The sequence below is a fragment of the Momordica charantia genome, assembly GCF_013281855.1.
Source record: "Momordica charantia cultivar OHB3-1 chromosome 9 unlocalized genomic scaffold, Mcharantia_2.0 BLBB01000009.1, whole genome shotgun sequence".
NCBI lineage: Eukaryota > Viridiplantae > Streptophyta > Magnoliopsida > Cucurbitales > Cucurbitaceae > Momordica > Momordica charantia.
In genome coordinates, this window is record NW_028275167.1 from 23,940,478 (window position 1) to 23,964,436 (window position 23,959).

At 39.4% G+C, this 23,959-nt stretch overlaps 1 protein-coding gene and 1 long non-coding RNA gene across 2 annotated transcripts; one reads left to right on the plus strand and one right to left on the minus strand.

Annotated features, from left to right (window-relative positions):
* Nucleotides 1-1,750: 1,750 nt before the first annotated feature.
* LOC148209235 (uncharacterized) lies at nucleotides 1,751-2,904 on the minus strand. The gene is made up of 2 exons (XR_015787266.1): nucleotides 2,766-2,904; nucleotides 1,751-2,072 (listed from the first exon to the last, which is right to left on the minus strand). It is a non-coding gene; the product is annotated as an uncharacterized LOC148209235 (long non-coding RNA).
* On the plus strand, nucleotides 1,918-6,386 carry LOC111015939 (loganic acid O-methyltransferase-like). The gene is made up of 3 exons (XM_022291138.2): nucleotides 1,918-2,052; nucleotides 2,697-3,320; nucleotides 5,821-6,386. The coding sequence occupies exons 1-3, from the start codon at nucleotides 1,972-1,974 to the stop codon at nucleotides 6,160-6,162; spliced, it is 1,047 nt and encodes a 348-aa protein (XP_022146830.2). The 5' UTR covers nucleotides 1,918-1,971; the 3' UTR covers nucleotides 6,163-6,386.
* Nucleotides 6,387-23,959: the final 17,573 nt, after the last annotated feature.

A 23,959-nucleotide genomic window follows, 5' to 3' on the forward strand; every position in this document is an offset into this window, starting at 1 on the left:
TAAAATTATATAATTTTTAAATAAAAAATTATGTTTTAATTTATTCAAAGTTGTTTTTAAGTTCTGATGGGATATCTCAATTTTAATTATTTAATGTCATTTTGTGTTGGCCTAAGATATGATAAAAATAAATAAATTTTATTCTTTTCTCATACGCTTCTTGCTTAGGGGAATCTGTCAATGCATCCAATGCTTTCCTTTTTTCTTCTTTTCAATTTGCCGACACTTCTTTTAATCTTTTTAAAATTTCAAAGTTTTATTTTTGTTAATTATTTTTTATGTTTCTTTTACTTTGTTTATTTTAAATTTTTATGCTTTTAAAGTTTTATTACCATTCTTTGTCTTTTGATTAAATTTTATCAATGTCCCATCACTAATAAAAAATTATCAACATCTTTAAAAAAAATTTGCTAATATCTTAATCATGAGTTCACGGTAATAACAATAATAATAATAAAAAAACCGTTAATCTATACTCAAATTTAACACGTAATGTTTGAGCCCGAAATTGATGAGCTCGGATATAATTTAGATCGATACGTTCAAGACGAACTACGGCTAACGGTCCCACACCTTTCCTGAGCACTTTTGAGACCTGCAAAACAAAGTTTGCACTCTGACGAGCAAGTTAGTTCTAGTTCGAGCTAACTTGCCGAGTCTACTTAGGATTGCGTACCTTGCATTTAAGGCAAGAGTTTCTATTTATAGAAATTGGGCCCGACAGGGATTCTGACACACCCTAAAATCACGGCGTGTTGTCGGGTACGGAAGAGACATTGTTACGGACTTTGTATCAGCTCAGCTCGGCACTGTAGGTCCTACCCTGACTGCCGACCTAAGTATTTTGGAGTCGGTTTCTACATTTCGTCTGCGTGTTTAACCAACCCACCTTTTCGATCATGACACGTGGCAAGCCAAGATTCGCATCCAACACGTAACATTTTTGTTTAATAATCTAGAGTGTGAAAAAGTTATATTGATTGAGAAATATAAATTGAAGTAAGGCTTTAGGACATTATTTTAGTTAGAAAAGTAGAAATTTTATTATGACTATTACTTTTTCTTGATTTTTATTTTATACTTTTTTTTTGTCATATGCATTGGATAAAATCATGATAAAATACCATTAAACCCAAACACTTAATTAGATTAGTAATAATAATTTAATATTTTTAATACATACCTTTCATTTTTTTTAGTAAAACATGTGTGGGTGGAGGATCGAATTTGTTGATGCATAAATAAAGGTCGGACCTGTAAAACATAAAGTGTAGGGTGTTGTGAGCATCTCAAATAGTAAATTCAGGGAGATTGTTGAGTCAATTATTGAGATTTTCTCATAGCTTGCTTTGGTAGGCGCATAAAATAGTGGAGGATCTAATAATTGGATTATTAATATTAATTGGAAAGAAAACATAAAGATTTAGATCAAAAATTCCCCTTAATACTACGTTAAACTACACTTAAATTGATAAATTAAAGAAGAAGATGATTTAGATGTGTGGATGATTCCTTCTGAAATTCTAAAACTCACCTATCCAACAAGAGACTACTCTTTCTCCCTCCTACGTAGCCAAAGAAATGACTTGTGCGGAAGCGTTGAAGGTGTGTTTAGGTGAAAGAAGCTCGGACAATAGATTTAGTGATCTTAGATAGAAATAAATTGGGGGAAGAAACAACGTTATAAGATTTGAACACAAGACCTTCTATTCTAATATCACGTTAAATTAAACTACTTTAAACTAATAAATCACAATAAATTTAATATTTTTCGATATATTCTTAGCGGGTCGTACTAATATGGACCACAAAGGTTGGTTGTCTCACCAATCATACAATATTGTTTAAAGACATTTCCTTTTCATAAAAGGATGATTACATTCAACATTCAACATTGTTATATTATAATCTCTCTCCAAAGAGGCATATATAAAATGGCAAAGTGATTGGGCAATTGATGGTGGAGATCAAATGGAAGGAGCTCCTACAGATTCTCGTCCTGCAAATGGAGGACATGGTTCACACAGCTACTCCAAAAACTCCTTCTATCAGGTGCCAAGTTTTCTTCTTTTCTTCAATCAATGGATAAAGCATAAACTTATGAGTTCTAACTCATCATCAAAACACAAGATAGTGTTGTAAAATATTTGAGTTCTTTTTTTCTTTTTTTTTTTTAACAAAAATTTATAATAGACATGGACATGGACTCCTACCAATTGATTTGAGATAAAACTTATAAATATTGATGTAGTATTAGAGTAACAAACGTTAAAACGAGCCTATGATCTAAAATTGGGATTCGACGAAGATGGATGAGTCAAATTGCAGCTTTCTTTAGTAAAAGTATAGAAAATTTTATTTTGAAAAAACTACGGTCAAATTTCATTTGCTCCTAAATTTTGAAAAACGATTATAGCTTAAACTAGTTGGGAGTAAATGAGGCAATTGGTTCCTAGATTCTCTTAAATTAAAAAAAAAAATGTTTTATCTAATTTTCTCGTAAATATTTCAAAATTGAGAGGTTATATACATTAAAAAAAAAGAAAAAAAAAAAGGTAAGAATGCGACTCTGCCCTACAAACTAGAAATACTAACATAGAACTTTGAAATGGAGATCAAAACTGATATGGGAAATTTTTCGATATCATACAAGAACATTCAAATTTTCATACTACAATACAAATTTTGAATCGCAGAAGTCATTTGTGGACATCGTGAGGAGCAAAATCGAAGATGAAATCAAAACAAAATTCAACACAACGGACCTTTCTTCTGGATCGAACACGATTCGTGTCGCGGATTTGGGATGCGCGACAGGACCAAACACCTTCTGCACGATGCAGTACATAATCGCGGCGATGAAATCGAATCTCAAATCTGGGAGCCCTAATTTCCAAGTCTTCTTTAACGACCAGATCTCGAACGATTTCAACGCCCTGTTCGTGTCTCTGCCGCCGGAGCGCGACTACTTCGCCGCCGCGGCGCCGGGGTCGTTCCACGGGCGCCTGTTCCCGGAGGCGTCTCTCCACTTGGTGCACAGCGCGTATGCGATCCACTGGCTGTCGGCGGCGCCGGCGGAAGTGGAGAACAGGGGAAGGATCCACTACATTGGCGCGGCGGAGGGAGTTGTGGATGCGTACGCGGAGCGATTCGCTGTGGATATGGAGAGATTTCTGGAGGCTAGGGCTTGGGAGGTGGTTCCCGGAGGGATTATGGTGATCATTTGTTTGGGCGTTTCTGATGGCGTTTCTGCTTCTCAGCTTCCGTTTGGAATTCTGTATGATAATTTGGCTTCTTCTCTCATGGACATGGCTACGGAGGTAAATCTACCGATAAACAGAGTTTTAATAAATATAAGTTTAACAACTATCATCTAAATACATATTTAACAAATTTACTTTTTTGCCCAACTAATCAGAGTTAACAAATCAGTTCGTATTTAATTTCTCCGATCTTTATAACTTCTTTACAATGATTTTTCTTACATAAAACACTCACGAATCATCCGTCCATTTATTTTTATTTATAATAAATTGTATGGCAAAAGAAAAAAATAAAAAATCTCAAATTAAATAAGATAAAGAAAAAATTCGAAAGAAAAAACTTGGGCATTTAGTTTGTAAATTTTTTTTTTTAAATGTTCACTAGGTTTTGGGCTTATTGACTCACAATTGAAAGTTTTGAGATTTTTTTAGATAATTTTTAAAATTCAAGATCGATTAGACATACACAACTTTGAAAGTTGTTGGATTAAATTTGAGTTCAACCATTCTGGCGTGGGGATTGAACTATGATATTATTATTATTTTTATTTGAATACAATATGTAGGGTTTAGGGGATTGAATTCAGGAGATATATGTCAATTACCGCTGAGTTATGCTCTTTGACCGATTGAATTATGATATTTGAAATGATAATATATGTTTTTATTTATTAGACTATGATAACTTTTTCTTTCTGTGTTTTTTTCCTATATAAATTTGGGATGAGGTGTAAGACATGTATGTATGTATTTAAAGGAACTATGAATATAGATGAAAGAATAATATATAAAGGTATGATTGGTAACGTTCACGTTTTTTGTTTTAAGTTTTGTTTATCATTTTTAAGAATTTTTTTCAAAATTGTGTAGAAAGTTTGAAAATAACATAAATCAAATTTATTGTTTTTTTTCTCTTTTCCAACGTTTATTTTTTTCAAAACATAAATAAAAGTATTATTTTTTTATTCTTCACTTATAAAATGTAATATAAATATTTAAAAATAAATCAAATGTAAAAATTTTGAATATTTAGTTTAAAAAATTAATTTTCATATAAAACTTTTATTTTTTCTAATTTAGAAAGGTTTAAATTAGCAGGCCGGCTTAATCTATAAGCGAGTGAGGCGATATATAATGTATATACTTATCTAATTATTTTAATTTTTTTTATAATATTGAAAATACAAATTAGTAACATAGATAATTCTCTTGTAAATAAAAAATTCATAATTAAGCTTATAAATTTTTATAGGTTTTAATTGGCTACCTCTCAAATTTGTTAACTTTTTTTTTTCACAATTCCTTTAAATTTCCTTTAAAAAATCTCAACCATTAATATAACCTCTTTAAAATTCTCTTCTAAGTTTAGGTTGGGAGACCTTCTATATTCCTTTGTCTTTTATTTATTTATTTTTTTACAACTAAAACCTTTCAACTTCTCTTAAAAAAACTCCATAAATATATATATTAGATATGTTAAACTAATTTTAACTTTAATTCTCTCCCTCTCTCAAGTCTTCAACTTTTTATTTTTGATGTTCGTCTCACAACTCCGTGTGATTATCAATTGCTTGAGTCGAAATCAAATCTTCTTATTTGCTCAATCAATCTAGCAAAGTTAAAGTTCCATGTTTTTTCGTTCAAATTCTTTTACTTTTTTAAAAAAATATTATTTTATATTGTTGATCGTTCAATACCTTAATATATTTGTTTAGATTTGCTTACTCAGAATATCAACATGTCTACAAACAAAACATGCATTTTGATATCAAAATTTAAGAAGAAAAGAATAAAAGAGAATAAAAAAATTGATTGTAATATATATTAAATCTTTACTTAGAATATCATGGATGATGCATTCTGATTATAATAATAATCCAGGAATGTTAGAAAATATTGATTCTAAATTAATTGATTTATTGGTAGAGAAATGTCTGAGATCATTTAATTTTTTCGAAGGATGAAAATTTTAGATATTTTTATAATATTCATTATACTAAAAAAATTATCTAAAGGCGAAAAAAATGATAGAAATTAACTAGTTCAATCAAAGAATTTTGATAAAGTTTATTGTTTCTGGTATGTTATTTGATACTAAATATAATACAGTTTAATTAGGGGATGAAGGAATTAAAGATTTGAAAAATCTTAGTCGTCAGCTCAAAAGTCATTAATCGAGTAACGATCACATATTTAACCTCAATGCAAGAATTAATTAATAAAAATAATATAATTGGAATAAAGTATTAACAACAAATTATGGTGGTTGTTAAAAGGTTTATATGCTTAAAGCCTCCTGTTAAGTTTTGCCTAACATCCCATATCATCTCGGACTGTCCCTGGAAGGTAGAGAACAAGAAACAAGAATGATTGCAGAGAAAGAAACAAGAAATATTAATTACTAATTACCAAATACGATTCTGTTTTCTTTTATTAAAAAAAGAAGAAATAAAAGAAATAAGAAACATGAATTTTTACCGAACAAGCCTTAAATAATTTATTGTTTTGATATCATGTTATGCTATTGCTCGTTAAATGGTATTTATTTTGATCACAGGGACTACTTAACGAAGCTCAGGTGGACTCGTTCAACTTACCTATATACATCACATGCCCTGCAGAGATGACAAGATTGATAGAAAAAAATGGACATTTTAGCATCGAGCGAATCGAGCTAGCAGAGCCAGCGACATGGTTGAAAGGGAGCATCGACACTCGAGAGTGGATCAATCATGTAAGGGCAGCAATGGAGGGAACCTTCCTCGAGCACTTTAAGAAGGACTTAATCGACGAAATGTTCGAAAGAACCATAAGAAGGCTCTCGCAGTACTCCAAGGAGATCAATGAAAAACTCCATGAAAAGGTTCAACTTTTTGCTGTTTTGAAGCGCAAAGAATAAAATGATGCTAATTTTGATCTATTCTAAAGATCAAAGGGATAGCAACTATGCACACTGCCCTAATGTTTGTCAATAGACTTCTTGAAATTGTGGAATTGCACTTGGAATAAAGGATAAAGTGTAACTTTTAGACCACCATTTTATTCTATTTTATTTTAGGATGGACGATGGTTATCTACTACTTTAACTTAATCTATTAAAAATAAGATTAAATTACAAGTTTAGTTTTATGAGTTGGTTTGGTAACGTTTTTATTTTTATTTTTTTAATGAAGAAACATAGGATTGCATGATTCGAGCACCGATACATTCAATAATGATAAAAACAAGATTTTTATTTATGCTGTAAACAAAATAGAAATGGGAACGAGAAACAAAGAACGAGAAATAAGGAACTCGTTTTTATTGTTTCTAAAATTTCTATACAATTTTGAGAAACATGAATATTTGTTATAATATTTCTATACAATATTCGTTTTTATTTTTGTTCCATTGGCTTCCTTAGTGGTTTGGTGCTGCGCCCCATTTCCATGTCTCGTGATTGTTTGAGCATTTTTTTCGAGGGAATTGTTTGAGCTTTTGATTCAACATTATTGATTTTTTAATTATATTTTTTCAAAAGGTATGTTTTTTTCATTTAAAATGAGTAATTTTTAACTTTTATATCTAATTAAATTTATAATTATAAATTTAGATAAGTGTTATAACTTGTATGTATCGTATCTATTCAATTTCTAGCAATTCACCCATTAATTTTAAAAATAAAACTCCATAAAAATCTCACTAATTTATTGAAAATAAAGATTCTCAATTAAGTTCGATTAATCTGCAAAATGCACCACTAAATAATTTTAAAAAACTTACAAATTTAATGAAAGAAACCAATTAACTTATGCAACTGATTGATTAATTTTGTGACCTGAATTGATAGAAGTATTCTCTTCCATTTGAATATTAAAGAATCTCCTTGTGAGATATACCTTATTATTAGTTGAGGGATTATGATACCTATTATCCAGTGTAGATCTATTGTTGTCGTTTCGTTTCCTACGAGACTTGCCATATTCATCGACAAACACAATCTGATAAAGGCAACTGCTCGTTCATTCGTCTCTACCCAATCTTCATCTTTCATCCCTACTGGTCGTTCCTTTAAAGCTTTATTCAACTTCTTACAGGTCAAGTAATCCTTAATCTGCATCTTCCAATATGCGAAATTGGCCCATCGAACTTCATGATTCCTTCAAAACTTGACTTCTTTGCTGATCCCATGATCTCTGAACCAAATGCTCTGATACCAATTGTTGGAAAAAAAATAGATCAATCGATCCTCTTGTAAGTTCTTCAAACAAGAACTATTTGATTTTTCTCTTCCACAGGCTAAAAGCAAATAAGTAAGTAACAATAACAAAGGAATAAGAGATAGGGATAAAAAAGCTTAACACCAGTACAGGGATTATACTGGTTCGTCCCTATCTTGGCACTACGTCCAGTCTTCTACGAAAAAGCAAGTTCAATTATAGTTGAGAATATTACAATGAAGATCTCACTCAAGATATTGCTATCTTACTTCTAAGTAGTCTAATAATGGCTGCCTAGGATTGCACATTGAAAATACCCTCACTAAACCCACGAGATACAAACTTTCTTTTTCACACACTGCCCACAACCACTCAAATCTCTCTTATTTGGATTATGTACAAATGAAACCTTAAAAAATGGTTATATTTATAAAAGGTCAAATATCTCAATCCTTATAGGAAAACAATATTGTAATCCTTATAAGACAATAATATCCTACTCCTTGTAGGAATTGGTAGTGGTATTGAAAATCATTTCCTTGTACGACATGAGTCATCTGTTTTGGCTTCATTATCCCAACAGAAAGGAGGGAAGATTCTTAAATTTTGTAGGAGAAACCCGAAAAGGACAAAAAGGGTGCTGATACACTGAAGGGATGCTGTCATTCTTCATTTTCTTCTTCTTTTGTATTCTCTAGTTCATGAGTTTTGTATTTTTTTCTTCCCTCTTCTTTGTTACGGAGTTAAGTAGCTAAATAAGGGAGTCGTGGACCTTTGTTTGTGAATGCCGATTTTCTAGTTTATAAAGTTATTTCTACTTAGTTAGAGTTTGATTTGAATTTCTAAATTCAATATGCTTGATCACCATGTTGGATGAGCTCACTATTAACTTTTGGAAGATTGTAATAGAGAGATAATAGCTTTAACTTATGTTAGATATATCTATATTCGAGTTTAGAGTGTGGGTATTGAGGAATAGGTCTCACCTAACATGGCTAAAAACTGAGTTGAAGAGTCGTTGGTTTTAACAATGGTTAAAATAACGTTGAAATCTGGAAATTTGGGAAGATTTCATGTTTGTTTGGCCAATAGCTATAGCAACTTTGTTGCTGGAGTATCGGTTAGTAACATCTCACTAACAGGGACACAACCCCCCATTTTTATAGTTGAATTTTAGTCTTCTCATTTCACTCTACTTGTGCCTTGTGCGGAAGGATTGGGTATTTTAAATTATTTTTTAATCTCATTTAAATGCATTTTTATCTTAATTGCAAAGTAGTGATAATATGAAATATCCCTTGTTTGTTTTTCTTATTTCTTGAGCAAAAGTTGAAGCATTTTAGTTATTTAATCCTTGTGGATTCGATATGTTTTATCACTTGCTACATGGGGAAAATGACATGAATGGCCTTTTCAAGAGAACTTTTTGCTTAGATAACCCACCCCTCAAAATACGTTTTCAATGGCCCACTAGTGACTTTTCTAACGTGTCAGTGGTAGTAAATGTACCCAACTACCCCTCGCAAACAAATTGAATTCTCGGGCGAGATCGTTACTTTCTCGAGCGAAACCTGAGAAAAATAACAAGATAATGACATTATGGGCGAGACTTCTGCGAGAAATAGACTGAACTACATTAATTTCCCGGTCGTGAACTACAACTATCCCGCCCGAGATATGAAGTTATGTGGTTGACCTACATTAATTTCACGTCCGTGAAATGCCACTGTCTCGCCCATGAATTGAATTTTTTCAATAAGGGAAACACCTAACTGAAAATATTCCCACGAATGACTTTACTTTTCATCAGTGCATCTTGTACTCAGCTCTCAGACAACAAAAAGAATTACGTACCTGTAAATTACCTCGGACTTTTCCATCTGAAAGTGATATTTTTCTACATGAATGAGGTAGGTGTTATTTATTTTGAAGAACATGTTTTGTCTTCATCTATGAACTCGCACATTTGCATCTCTAGCTTTTGTATAATTTTATTTTTTTAGCTTTCATCTTCGATTGAAACGTAGTGTGGATATGGGTTAAACAATTTGTTTGTTCTGGTTGTTCTAACTATTTCTAAGCCATTTTTGAACCATACTCGGGCGAAAATAATATCATTCACGCCCGAGATGTGTAAGCATCACGCTCGAGAATTTACATGTTTTTGCCCGTGAATTCTCTTAATTTCACCTTGAATTAACTTGTCGTTCGTAATGCAGGATGCCTCGTCTCTTTATTAACTATGGTGGTATGTGGAATGAGTCTCAATCTGTATCTGAAGGTGGGATTATGGGAGGTTAAGATGTAGACGATAGTATAACGTACGATGAGCTCATAAGTGCCATGTTCATGCTTACTAGAATTGATCGGGACCAGTTCAACATCTTGTTACGTCGTGTATACCTATTCAAGCCCCAATATCAGGTTCCACAGTATTATATATTCGATGATCATAACCTCAGATTTTTTTTAAGAGGGCCACCACCTCCATCTGAAGTCCCATTGTATGTATCTGTCGTATCGAAGGAAAGACACGGTAGTGGAAGCACTTCACGGAATCGTATCGTTTCAAGGACTGAAGCATGCCATTCAGTTCCTGACCAGGTAGAGCAAACCATTCCCTATTACGTGTCATCAGTTCCTTTGAATTCCACGCTTCCGGATGTTGGTCCATCATTTAACCTAGATGATGATGAAACAAACTATTGCGGTCAATTGGATGACAATGATGACAATCACGTGGAGTATGAAGGTGGGGATGATGAGAACCACGATACTGAGTTCGATCGAGATCATGAGAACCACGATAATGAGTTCGAGAGCGATGCTGATGTTGAGAACGAGCAGAAAGTAGACCCAGAGGATGTAGCCGCTCCATCTTTGGACCCCTTGATCGAAATGCACACGGTTAGTACGAATGCACCATGTGCAACTGGTCAAACTTCTTGCTCAAGGGTACTCACTCGGATAGGTGAGGACAATGAAGTTGGTCTGTCAACTGAGGACATTGCAGTAGGGAGTACCTTTCGATCGAAAGAAGAATTACAGTTCAAACTATCTGTGTTTGCGATGAGATTGAATTTTGAATATCGCGTGTAGAAATCTAATAAGAGCTTGTATACTATCGAATGCTCGGAGGATGGATGCAAATGGAACCTGCGTGCAAGGAAGATTAAAGGTTCATATACTTTCCTTATCTCTACGTTTCATGAGTTGCATAATTGCATACGTGAGGTGATGAAACATGACCACCGACAAGCTTGAAGTCATGTCGTGGGCCAGCTCATAAAATCCAACCTCGAGGATGTAAGTCGTCGTTATCGTCTAAATGATATTGTTAATGACATGCGGAAAAATTATGGCGTAAACATCCGATATAAAAGGCTTGGCGTGCGAGAGAAAGAGCGTTGGATATACTAATGGGATCGCCTAAGAAGTCCTATACGCTCATGCGTAAATATGGCGAGGCGTTGAAATCGGTGAACCCGGGCACGATTTTTTCCATGAAGCTAGAAGATGATAAATACTTTCAGTATGCATTCATGGCTCTAGGCTGCTCAATAAGAGGCTTTAGAAGTTACATTCGATCTGTGCTTGTCATTGACGGTGCACATCTGAAGGGAAAGGATAAAGGTGTGATACTTATAGCCTCCTCTGTCGATGGGAATAATCAGATATATCCACTAGTGTTTGGAATTGTGGACAAGGAAACAGACAGCTCATGGACTTGGTTTTTGGAGCATGTGAAGATTTGTATTGGAGACATTAGTGGATTGGTTTTCGTGTCCGACTGGCACCAAACCATTAATCATTATGTATCTGTTGTCTTCCCCAACGCGAAACACGTTACATGCATGCATCATGTAAAGATGAACTTGAACGATAAGTTCAAGTGTAGGACCGAGGATGTGGAGAGGTTGTACATTCAAGCAGCTAAGACATTCAAGAAGTTTACGTTCAAGTATTACTAGAACCAACTCGCAGGATTCCCAGAAGTGCAGAAGTATCTAGAGGACATTGGGTTCGACAAATGGGCACGTGCATATCAACCCGGACTGAGGTATAACCAAATGACGACTAACATTGCGGAGTCCATGAATACCGTACTTGTGCATGAACGGGTGTTGCCGGTCACCGCATTTTTAGAACATTGTAGGGCTCTTCTACAATGGTGGTTTTACGAGCCACCGTGTCACATAGTCCGTGTGAGTCCCGTCGACGTAGCTGAGGATCGTTCTCTCCTTGGCCTCGCAATCATATTCTACTGACACTGTTGCTGGAACGGCGTTTGGAGTTATTAACCGCTGGTATATACCATCCGTCCGTCGGAAGAAGTTCTGCAGTTGACAATACAACACATAAAAAAGTTTATTAGAGCCAATAAAACTACATGACAATAGATCATACCGCAAGCACTATGTCACTGGTCGTGAACCTCCGAGAACACAAGTCCGGACGCTGCTCCAGCTTGTTGCGCGTGAACATTACCAATGAATCTACTACCTGTATGTACCGATATTGTTATAGACATGCGTACAAAAAATTAAAGAGATATGAGAGTGAACATAACCAATCCATCCCGTACTTCACTGGTCAACCACTTGTCTGTGGTTAAAAGGTCACGAAACCACGTCCTGCCCTTATTACCGTAGCACGATTTTTATGTCGCATGCTTTGTGGTAGGGTTATTCATCCATGCATGAAACTTGGTGACCTCCTCAGGGGGTAGTTGTACAAGTGGATCATACTTCAACACCTTCTTCTTCTTACCGTCCTCCATTACTATGAATTATCCACGGAGCTTCCACGGTACCTTCCTCTTGCGAGATCCTCGTCGGGGCATTGGCGGATCTATTGGCTGCGATAGCACACGAACCTCGTCTGCGTCCCCATGTGACGTACCAGACATATCCGCAGCCATCTGTGATTTAACATCTCTCCCTCCTTCCACGTCGGAGTCGGAGAAATCGTTTGCACAATGTTCCTGGATCGTTATTGTTAGAAGAATAAATATTTGCTTCATACAATGACGGTGAAAACCAACTACATACCTTGTTTGTGGATGAATTGGTCTGCTGCGAGCCAATCATAATACAACCTACCGGTGTTGCATCCACCCCTTCTTAAATATTCTCTTTGACAGCTTCGTTTAACGACAAGCCTCGTGCATGTTGCTGCAAAAAAAATGTGACACATGAACCTTAGTTATCACTAATGTTGCTGAATGCGTATAATGACGTAACCCATACATACTGATCGTTCAGGCGTCTGAAGTTCTACTATGTCGAGTTCGAGGATGGACCATTCGCGATCACCATGAACCACTTCGTTGACAAGCATGACCTCGTGACCATGTTCCTGCATTACCAAATTATGAGCATCCAACGATACTTCGTTTAATGATCCATCGCGAAGTATATCAAACGTACCTTCACAGGATCGACGTCCATCCCATCCCCGATGTTGCCAACATCTACCTTCACAGCATCTACCAGCTCGATAACAGCTCTCCTCCCGGCACAATTTCCCACTGGGTATTGCATCCCAGCTCGCGACCCACTTTACGATTGGTACCATCTACACCATCAGCCGGCTCGACACCATCTACAACATTGACACCATCTTCCGGCCCGGCTACATCCCCCGGTCGAGCGCCATGCCCCGACCAGGTGCCATCTCCCGATCCGGCACCATCCCCCAACCCGGCACCATCCCCCGGCTCGGTACCTTTTCGCTTCCTCATATCATTCGCGTCAATAGGTAAACTTTACATATTTAGTAACAAATTAACAAACAAAAAAGAAAACGAAACAAAACAAAACAAATAAAAATGATAATTAACAAACATAACTTGTGTACCTTAGCAATTCGTCGAAGCAACTTTTTAATCGCTTTCAAATCAGCCTCTATGCCACCCATACGCTCATCCATACTATGATCCATCGTCCTCAAGCGCTTCTCAACCTTCTTCAGGCGCACACTAGTGCTGTGAACTTTTTTCTTACCCTTGGACTCCTCATTGTCCAAATCAGGGTCTTTCCCAACCATCTCAACGTCCACACCATCCAATGGTCCCTCACATACAGCCGATGGTCCAACATCATCACCTCGGCCCACATCCGGACCTTGTGCACCCTTCTGTACAACCGATGGGCCAGCATCAACATCCATGACGTCATCATCCTTTGGTTCAGGTGGTTCGAAGGTTCGCCTCATGAAGTTCGTCTCTGCATCAGTTGCCTCTAATCTTTGCGTTCTTCCCTGAGTCAATAGTAAGGTAGAGTCGAGATAAATATGAGAAATAAAAATGTGACGCGACAAGCATTCAAATCAAACTTACAGTTGTAGATCGAAATATCTCCCGGTCAAGAACATGCCATGCAATTGAATAGCCGCACCTCCAACGAAGAATACGTGGCACTGCATCTTCGAGAACTTTATTTGCAACCCGACCAGATAGGGAAGATATCACCTCGTACGCCCACACCTGTACGAATAAGCAATTCGCATTAGAAACCATAATTGATAACAACGGCCCAGAATATAAAAAAAAATATATTTATGTCCATACTTGGAACACCCATGGGAAACCGTACAAGCTATATGATTTCCTCAACCCTCCATCTTTTGCCATCTTGGCCGGGCCACGATGAAGACTACTTATCGTCTTCTCGAACGACAGAGATGCCCTAGTCATGGTTGCAACAAACCTCCCAATCATCCACTACTCCTAACAGTGTTTGGTCAAACTTCACCGTTCTCTCTCTCCCCAGCAATACCAGTTCTACCAGGTAAACAATCGATACCTTGACCGCATCGAAGTCATCCTCAAACTGGGAGGCTATGTACAGTTTTTCTAACTCACTCAAGACAATGTCCGTCCTATCGTTATAGTACAGGGCCCTAAGTCTATGAGGATGTGTAACTTTCCTAACTGGGTTCCTGTCATAGTGTAGGCCATTAATAAGGTCAAACTCCCTCCGTCCAAATGACACCTTCCTCCCAAAGAGGTTGAAACTAATCGTGTTCGGTGTACTATCCTCAACCTCCCTAAGTAAGATATTGTGCATCAACGATCCGTTAAAAACGAGGTCCACGTCCAGCAGATGATCGAAAATAGTTTTCCTAAACATGGCTAGCTGTCTAGGGGTGAGTTTTTCCTTAATATCAGTGCCTGTCTTTACTAGGTGCGATACACAGGTCACGTTTGCAGAGGCAAAGATTGCAGGGTCAATTTTCGGTCTCATTTCCATACTTCCAACCTGAATACGAGTAAAAACATAATTGAATACGATAGCCATACAAACATAAGCAAGAAATAAAAAACAAAAAGAAGCCAGTGGTTAAGCAATGTTCTGTCTTAATTCTCCGGGGCATCTCACTCGACATCGGGTTAACTACAATTTCTCGTGTCGAAAAAAATCAATAGATGAATATTCAATTTCTTGTGCCAATCCAGGGCGAGATACCCTCGAGAAATAACATATAAACTTAGCGCGCGAGATAAAATGAGAAAGCATGTGATAGAAATATTGCTTCTGGTAAATTTCTCGGGATATTCTCGGGCGAAGGTAACCTGAGAAATTTACCAGAAACAGTACACCACATCTGAATTTCCCGAGCTACCTCGAACGAGATGCTTCGAAGTAGTTAAATCACGCCCGAGGTACCCCGAGAAATCTCCACGAGAACTAAAACCCAGAAACCCGAATTAGCCCGTAAACTTATCAAAACCAAATCAATTCGCCCTAAATAATTTCAAAAACCTAATAAATCTGCCCTAAATCGCCTGAAACCCACATAAATGTTCAAACTTAAACCCTAACAAGAACTCCACAACGAAATTAAACAAGAACACCACAGTGATTAAGTGTAAGTTTAGTGAAATCCTAACCTTGATTTCGTGGGCGAGGCACAGACGAAGGCATTAAACAATCCGCAAAGAAGGCATTCAATAGCACGCACAATAAGAAAAAAAAGGGGAAACGAAGAGGAAGAAGCGCACGAACGTAAGCTTCAAGCGGCAAGGACGAGAAAGATGAAGAGAGCAAGAAGGTGAAGAAGTTGAAAAGCACGAGAAAGATGAAGAGAGGAAGAATGGGAAGAAGTTGAAACGCATGAGAAAGACGAAGAGAGGGAAACAAAAAAGCTAAACCGTCGTTTTTTAATTGAGGGCATAAACGTAATTTCATCATTTTTAAATTCATTAAAATGATATGGTGGTCCATTCAAAACAATTTTTTAGGAAGGGGTTATTCGAGCAAAAAGTTTCTTTAGGAGGGCCATTCATGTCATTTTCCTGCTACATGATTGGTGTATACTTGCACTAGGATTGTTAAAATCGTTAATAGTGGGGATGTTTATCTCCTTGTAGACGAGGCGATTTTGGACTTGCCCTCGATATGACTATGCTACCTTGGAATTGAAATGAGTTTGCCAAAGGGTCATATTCGTAAAAAACAGCGGCTGACTCTCTACTAAAGGTTCCATGAATCTGTTTACGTTTGACAACATGTCGTTTTTCGTTTGCTGGAGCTACAATGTTCATGACGTATTGTTGCCAGGAATCGTCTCTAATTCCTATCAATTCTGGTATGACTCCTCTGAAATTGTCTCTAACTTTTATTGAAGCTTTAACCAGATTGAGTTTCCAGAAATATTCCCGATTGCTTCAAATCCACCGCAAGCATTTCTAAATTGTTTGAAAGTTTTCAGATTCCATGCATGCATAGGGATGCAGTGGAATCTAAGCCAACCGCCATAACTTGGTATAAACTTTGGCATTGCGTGCAGCTCAGGATTCTAGACTTCGAACATAACATAATATTGCCCAATTGTAACCCACCCCTGATTCATGCAAAGTGATCTCTAATATGCAATAAGACTTTTGATAAATGAATTTTGGGTCTAGTAATTTAGGGTGTTTTTGAGTTATTTGATAGTTTTTACGGACATTTTCTTTGGGCAGTTTAATCGGTTTTAGTATTTCTTTCTTTTGTAGGACCTGAGTTGAAGAAAAGGAGAAGAAAAGCAAATAAAGAAGCAACATCAAGCCAAATTCCAGTGTGTTGGCGCCTAGGCGCCGAAAATTGACAAAATTGTAGAATGTTGGGCGCCTAGGTGCTACCAATGTTGAAGCACTAATTTTACCCATGCACACGTTTGGGCACCTAGGCACCGAAATTGGTCGCCTAGGTGCTGCCGATAAAATTTTGTTAAATATCTCATTTTTTCCTAGCTCGAAAGAGAGGAAAAACATTGGGAAGAGAGGTTTTTAGAGAGAAAAGTGGGGATTTTGAGAAGATCGGGAGGAACGCGAAGAGCGGAGGCTCGAGAGATCGCATGATTTGTTTTCTTTCTCTTCTTCTTTTTCTCCTTTAGCTTCAACTTCCTTCAATGATGTTGATTGAGATTTTCTTTTTGAATTCAAACATAAACTAAATACATTTTCTAGAGCATTGATGTAGCATTTATCAAACTTTACTCTTCTATGTTCTTTATTTGACTTAAACTTGTTGGTTGTGAGAACTTTTTCGATTCTTTAATGCATTGTTTAGATTTTGTCATTCTTTACATTGATTCCTTGTCATAAATCAAGGTTGAGAAACAAGATTATTGACTAGATTTGAATAGTTCTCCCAAATTAAAGCAAGAGATAGAGATATTCTTGTGAATTTTGTGACATAGTTTTTGGGTTCTACATGGTTAAATATTTGAATTGTCGGGTAGATACTCTACTTTTTGAAAAAAATTGTTATTGCTGAAGAAAGAATATCGAGTCAATAGGGTAGAATCCACCAACAACCATTGTTTAGAAAAGTTTCGAATAAAGTAGTAGGAAGAGTTAGAGGGCGATATCGGTGAAGTCATGCTCTAGAGTTTAATCCCCTTGAAATTACTCTTGATTCTTGATAGTTGTGTTATTAACTTCTATTATTGAACTAGTTTCTTTTAGAATTACTTCATTTCACCACCATTAAACGTTCGACATTCAGATAAAATTGAAGTGGAGAATATGGTAATTAGTAATCATTAATTCCCTGTGGAAACGATACTTTACTTCTACATTACTTGTGACGATTCGTACACTTGCGAATTCGAATAATAGCTTTATCGACTTGGAATGGATTACAAGTGGCTACAGATTCGTTTAATTCTTTGAGGGATATCAAGATTTTGGTCAAGTTGTAGTGGAAGAAGCGGCGAGTTATCACTATTAAATTTTCCCAAGAGAGTGAATCTTCTTCTGTATTTGTGTTGAGCTCTTCGTTAACGTGCAGGTCATTATCAGGTGGGGAGGGGGAGTCGGTGGATGGTATTTGAGAGGTCAGAGTAGTCGTATAGAATTTGGTCGAATCATTGTCCTGAGGAATTAACTCTCCCACTATGAGTTTTTCTGATATGCTTTTGGGGCTCGTTTGGACGCTCTCTCTCGTTAAAAGTAAACATATCGAGTAAAGCATTCCACCCTCTCTTCTCATCATAGCCCTCTAGTATCATAATGCAACATTTATGGCCTCTATAAGAACCGATTTAAGAGAGAATGAAATTGTTACCTCTACTGCGCTTAGCTGCAAGAAGTTTGAATTATTTTTTCCATGAAGAAGGAACAAGAAAGGTGCTGGAGAAGGGCCATGGCCCCGCTGCCTGTACATGGATGGATAGAATCGCTTGACTATGATGAGAGTAAATATCATTCAATTGCTTTTAAAGTTTTTACACAATTATAGTGATAACAAAATTTGGACAAGAAAAAGTTCAAAATATATATGTTTCATAAAATAAACAAATAAAAGGAGAAAAAGAGTTAAAAGTAGAAGAAAATTGAAGAAGAAAATATTTAGACAGAGCAAAGTTGAAGATATATTTCTTAGAGAAAAATAAACTAGAAAGAGAAAAAAAGTTATAAAATGGGAAATTGAATGAGAAACGCTTCGAAAAATATTAAATTTTTAAGGAGAGAAAAAAGAAAGTTATATATTAGAACAAAAAAAAAAGAAATATAAATATATGCAAATGAAAATTTTGGAGAGGGAGAGAAATATTTAAGAGATCGAAAAGAAAACAGAGATAGAACTTCTTGTTTAAGTGACAGATAAAAAGATCACTCAATAGGATTTGAAGACACGATCATTCACTTCAATTTCAGGAGGCATGAAGGATGCGAAAGCTACCATTTCTAGAATGCAAGCAAGATCGTTTGCTTACTCTCCATTGGTGGCAAAAAAGGAGTCATTGAAATGAAGACTACACCATACTAAAGTAAGAGTCAAGAGGAATTTAGAAAGCAACTAGTCACTAAAATTTTAGAGGGATAAAGATAATTTTTTTTAGAAAGAAAGTTATGTAGAAAAATATTTTAGAATGAGAAAAAAAATTAGTAAAAAGAAATATGTGAATGAAAAAAAAGTTGAATATTAGAAGAAAAAATGAGATTTCAAAAAACAGAAACATGTTTTTAAAAGTCTTTTTATTATTTTATTTTATTTTATTTTTTGAAATTTACTAAGGATTTCAAAAACTATTTTAAAAAGAAACAATTGAATTAATTATCAAACAACATGTTTTTTTTCATAAACTAAAAGAAAACCAAAGGTCATTGTTTGAGCCAGAAATTGATTGAGCTCGGATCGGTTTAGATCGGTGTGCTTTGGGTGAGCTATAGCCAACAGTCGCGCACCTCCCTGGAACAGTTCTTGAGACCTGCAAAACAAAGTTAACACTCCGACGAGCAAGTTAGTTCTAGTTCGAGCTAACTTGCCGAGTCTACTTAGGATTGCGTACCTTGCATTTAAGGCAAGGGTTTCTATTTATAGAAACTGGGCCCGACAGAGATTCTGACACACCCTAAAATCACGGCGTGCTGTCGGGCACGGAAGGGACACTGTTACGGACTCTGTATCAGCTCGGCTCGGCACTACGGGTCCTACCCTCACTGCCGACCTGAGTATTTTGGAGCCGCTTTCTTCACTTCACCCGCGTGTTTAATCAACCCACCTTTTCGACCGCGACACGTGGCAGGCTAGGATTCGCCTCCAACATTGGCCCCCACTTCGCGCGGGGTGGAGGTCGGCTCGGCGAAGTCCTCCGAGCTAACTGGAGACGGGTTGAATCCGCGTGTGCATGTGTGACGTCATGGATGTCGTCAGCCCTAGCTTCTGCTTCAGGAACCCAAACGTCGTCGTGGGGACAGCCTAGCGTGGGTGGATCTTGTCCGTTGATCCCTCCCTGATCGAACGGCCCTCATGCCTTCGTGCTGTCCTATAAAAGGCGAAAGTTTTTCACTTTTGACTTTTTACTCCTCACTTTTGAGTTTTCGTGTACCTCGGCCGTTACCAAGTCAGGTACTCTCTCCCTCTTTCTTTAGATAGTTCTTTCAAGTTCTCCCAGTCAGCTCTGGCGATGAGTAGCTCGTCTAGGGACTCGTCGTCTGAGTCGTCTAGTTCCTCTAGTTCAGACGACGTTTTAGGAGATCCGACCTTAGCTCCTACCTCAAGGAACCCTTACGTCGAGGATAGCTCGGCAAACCCCAACATAGCCTCAACTTCGGGAAACCCTGACCTCGGTCTTGTGGCTGAACTCCCTCCTTCATCCTGCTCGGTAGGTAGGTTGGCCGAGCTCCGCAAAACTTACTCAATCCCCAACTCTGTAGAGCTTAGGGTGCCTGACATCGGGGAACACCTCGACGACCCTCTTCTGGGCTTTGTCAGTTTTTACCCCCAGATGTTCCATAGGGGGGTTAGACTTCCACTCCACCCTTTTATACAAAGGTTCCTTAGCGCAGTCAATCTTGCCCCAGCTCAGCTCTCCCCTAACGGATGGTCTACCGTGCTCGGAGCCTACGTCCTGTGGTGGGTCCTCCGAGACGAGGATGAGGACAGGCTTACGGTGGACCAGCTCCTAGCGACCCATACCGTCAAAGCTTCCAATGAGGGAGAGGGTCGGTACTACCTCTCAGCTCGGCGGAACGTAGGTCAGCTGATCAGGAACCCCTCCTCTAACAAAAATTGGAAGGAGTGTTGGTTCCTCGTCTCTGACGAGTGGCTTCTGAGGGATGGAGAGGGTGAGCCGACCTGCCAAGTCCCAGTAGAGTTCGGGGACGTAGGTGAGTGTCTTTGGTGCGAGCTAGGGGGTGTGTTTTTCGTCTTCTTAACTTGAGCGACCTTGTTGCTAACGTCGGCTCGTTTTGCAGCTCTTCCGTCCCCCGTCCCGAGGATCAACAACAAGTCTTGGGAGATCATCAAACGAGCCCAAGGTCGGAGACTAAAGTACGCCCTGTGGGGTGAAGCACTTGTCTCAAACTCCCACCTCTTCTCCAGCGGCCTCAGTCCTCACGATCAACCAGACGAGCTCAAGAAGCTCCCTAAACCTCGACAACGCAGCTCGCAGAAGCGCAAAGCTCCTGAAGGTAACTTCTCCTCGGCACCTCAACTCATTCAACGGAAGTCTCTTAATTAACATCGTCTTCTTTGCAGGAATGGCTTCCAAATTCCTCGCGCTCAGCAGTACAAAGCGGCAGTGGGCCTCGGCCTCGGCTGCTCCGCCGGCGCCCCCCCAAGTTCGTCATCGTACAAGCAGCGCCGACGTCCCGGCTTCAGGGCTGGCCAACTTGGCAAAGCTTCAGGCCCTCCAAGCTTAGCCCCTGCAGACTGTCGCTGGGGGCGAGGGATCGTCCACCCCTCTGGTGAGGAAGAAGCGAGCGAGGGATACGCTTCCCTCCGAGGAGGTCAACTCCCGTCTCCGCCTCCCCCCATCGTGGTCGACTCAGAGGAGGGTTCGCTACATGGTCGGGGTCATGGCGCCGAGCTCCCACTCCCTTTCAGGCTCGCTTTCTCCCGCCTTAGTATTCACGAGGCCGCGACGAAAGTGAGGTCCTCGAGCTCTCACTTGGTAGAACGAGCTATTCAGGCGCCCGAGGACGCTGCGGAGGCGGTGAGAAAGACCATAACTCTTGCTGCGGAGGTAAGCTCGTGCCTACTCTTCGTTCCTTTTTCTTTCTCTTTCCCGATCTAACCTCGAACTTTTACAGCTGCATTATCACGCTTGCCTCTCGGCCTCGATGATGAGCTTCGAGCTCGGCGGACGGGACTTGAAGGAGGAGGAGACGAACGCCTCCCATGAGCGGAGAATCTCTGAGCTCCAGGCCGAGGTTGAAAAGGCGCGAGCTGAGAAAGAGGCCGAGGCTGATAGGTCGAAAGCCTTGATAGCCCAAGCACGCACCGACCTGATGAATGCCCGGGCGGGGCCGAGCCGAGACCGCAGAGAAGGGCTGGAATGAGGCTCGACAAAACTTGGCGAGTTGGGCCTACTTGGAGAAGAGAATCAAAGAATTCCCCGAGTTCGACGGCCTAGCTCGCGACATGGCAGACAAGGGCTTCTACTACGCCGTCAACAGGCTCGACCTCGCTTGCTCGGAGGATGCCATCGCCGCTGTCGAGCAAGAGTACGAGTCCATCTAGGTGGACCGCCCTGCTGAGGCCAGCAAAGAGGCCGAGGCTGCTGGTGCTGAAGCAGGGCCTGGCGAGCCTGCCGATCCTCCTCAGGAGTAGATCGCTTCGGCCTTCGGCTGCTTCTTGTTTTTCTGCTCTTTCTTTTTCGAATCAATTCTGTATTGAGCCGAGGCATACATACCTCGGCTCTCCATTAAACTTTAGTTTAAATGAAATGACGTTATTTTGCTTAGGTCCGAGTAATTCTTTCCGAGGTCCTTATACTTGTTAAATTTAATTAAACTTTAATAATACCTCGGCTCTTCATCAAACTTTAAATTCAATGAAAACAAACTTCGTCCAAACTCGAGTTGTTCTCTCCGAGGTCCCTATACTTGGAGAAATTTAATTAAGCTTCAATTTTAGTTTGGCCTCGTTATTTGAGTTTCTCAAGTCTTCATAATTTCTTGCTTACATAAGCCGAACAATTCAGCTCGGCGGTGTGTGTTTGGGATAACCAGGTTTTTACGAGCTGACCATTGCTTCGCGTGTTTGTAAAAATATAACTTATCGTAGGTCGTTTAGCATAGGTCATACCACGTAGTCTTCCTTGGCCCCCATTTGACGTAGCTCGGTAGTAGTAGGCGACACTAACGGATAAAGTCAAATTTTGCACATGTCATTGGAGATCGGCTTTCATTAATGAATGAGATATTACACGTCGGATTACACACATCTCATTGATGATAAATTAGCAAATGCTCGGCGTTCCATGGGTGGGGGAGTTGTCTCCCGTTGAGGTGGGACAACAGATACGCTCCAGGTCGGAGTACTTTTAGGACTCTGTACGGACCTTCCCAGTTCGGCTCGAGGGCTCCGACATGCTGCATTACCTTCTTGACGACGAGGTCGCCAGGCTTGAACGTCCTGACTTTTACCCTGGCGTTGTAGTACCGAGCCATACGGTTCTGATATTCTGCTAGCCGGAGCTGGGAGTGAGATCTTTTCTCCTCGAGGAGGTCAAGATTCACGAGTAGGGCTTCACTGTTGGCTTGCTCGTCGAAATTCTCAACTCGGGGTGTCGGCATGCCGACTTCCGCCAGGACAACAGCCTTTGAACCGAAGGCTAGGCCGTATGGCGTCTCACCGGTAGATCGGCGGGGTGTAGTTCGGTAGGACCACAATACCTCTGGTAACTCTTCTGCCCACCGACCTTTTAGAGATTCTAGCCTCGTCTTCAGACCACGTTTGATGATCTTGTTGATGGCTTCAACTTGCCCATTAGACTGCGGATGAGCGGGCGATGAGCTGAGGTGACGTATGCCAAGCTGTTGACAGAATTGATTAAATCGGGCACCATCAAACTGCTTTCCATTGTCAGTAATGATAGCGTTCGGTATACCGAATCGACATATTATGCTCTTCCATAAAAAGTTGACGACCTTAGCCTCGGCAATGGACGCCAGAGGCTCCGCTTCCACCCACTTGGTGAAGTAATCTACAGCTACAATAGCGAATTTCAACTGTCCCTTCCCCGTCGGTAGCGGGCCGATCAGATCTATCCCCCATTGAGCGAAAGGCCAAGGGCTTGAGATCGGCGTCAGCATCTCTGGGGTTGCCTTAAAATGCTCGCGAAGAGTTGAAATTTGTCACATGCTTTGGCGAACTCCTTGGTGTCGCGCTCAATCGTCGGCCAGTAGTAGCCCTGGCGGACGACCTTCGCGGCCATGGACCGAGCTCCTCCATGGTTTCCGTAAACCCCTTCATGGATCTCGCGCATGACATACCTCGCCTCTTCCGGGTCGAGGCATCGCAGTAATGGTAGGGAATATCCCCTCTTGAAGAGCTTGCCTTCTTGCATCAAGTAGTGAGCAGCTTGGCGTCGGAGCTTCCTGGCCTGGCTCGGATCGGCGGGGACAGAGCCATTGACCAGGAAGTCCTTAATTGGGTCCATCCATGTAGGCTGAGCTGACTCGATCTCCATCACCTCAGGCTGGTCGATGGACGACTCAGCAAGTATTTCAATTGGAACCGTTCTTGGTAGATCGGTCTCGTATGCCGAGGCGAG

Bases quoted from the DNA above. Each gene is read 5' to 3' on its own strand.
- LOC111015939 (XM_022291138.2), top strand. From the start codon at position 1,972: ATGGAAGGAGCTCCTACAGATTCTCGTCCTGCAAATGGAGGACATGGT. The intron at 2,053-2,696 runs GTGCCAAGTTTT...TTTGAATCGCAG, and splicing joins CCAAAAACTCCTTCTATCAG to AAGTCATTTGTGGACATCGT. The intron at 3,321-5,820 runs GTAAATCTACCG...TTTTGATCACAG, and splicing joins TCATGGACATGGCTACGGAG to GGACTACTTAACGAAGCTCA.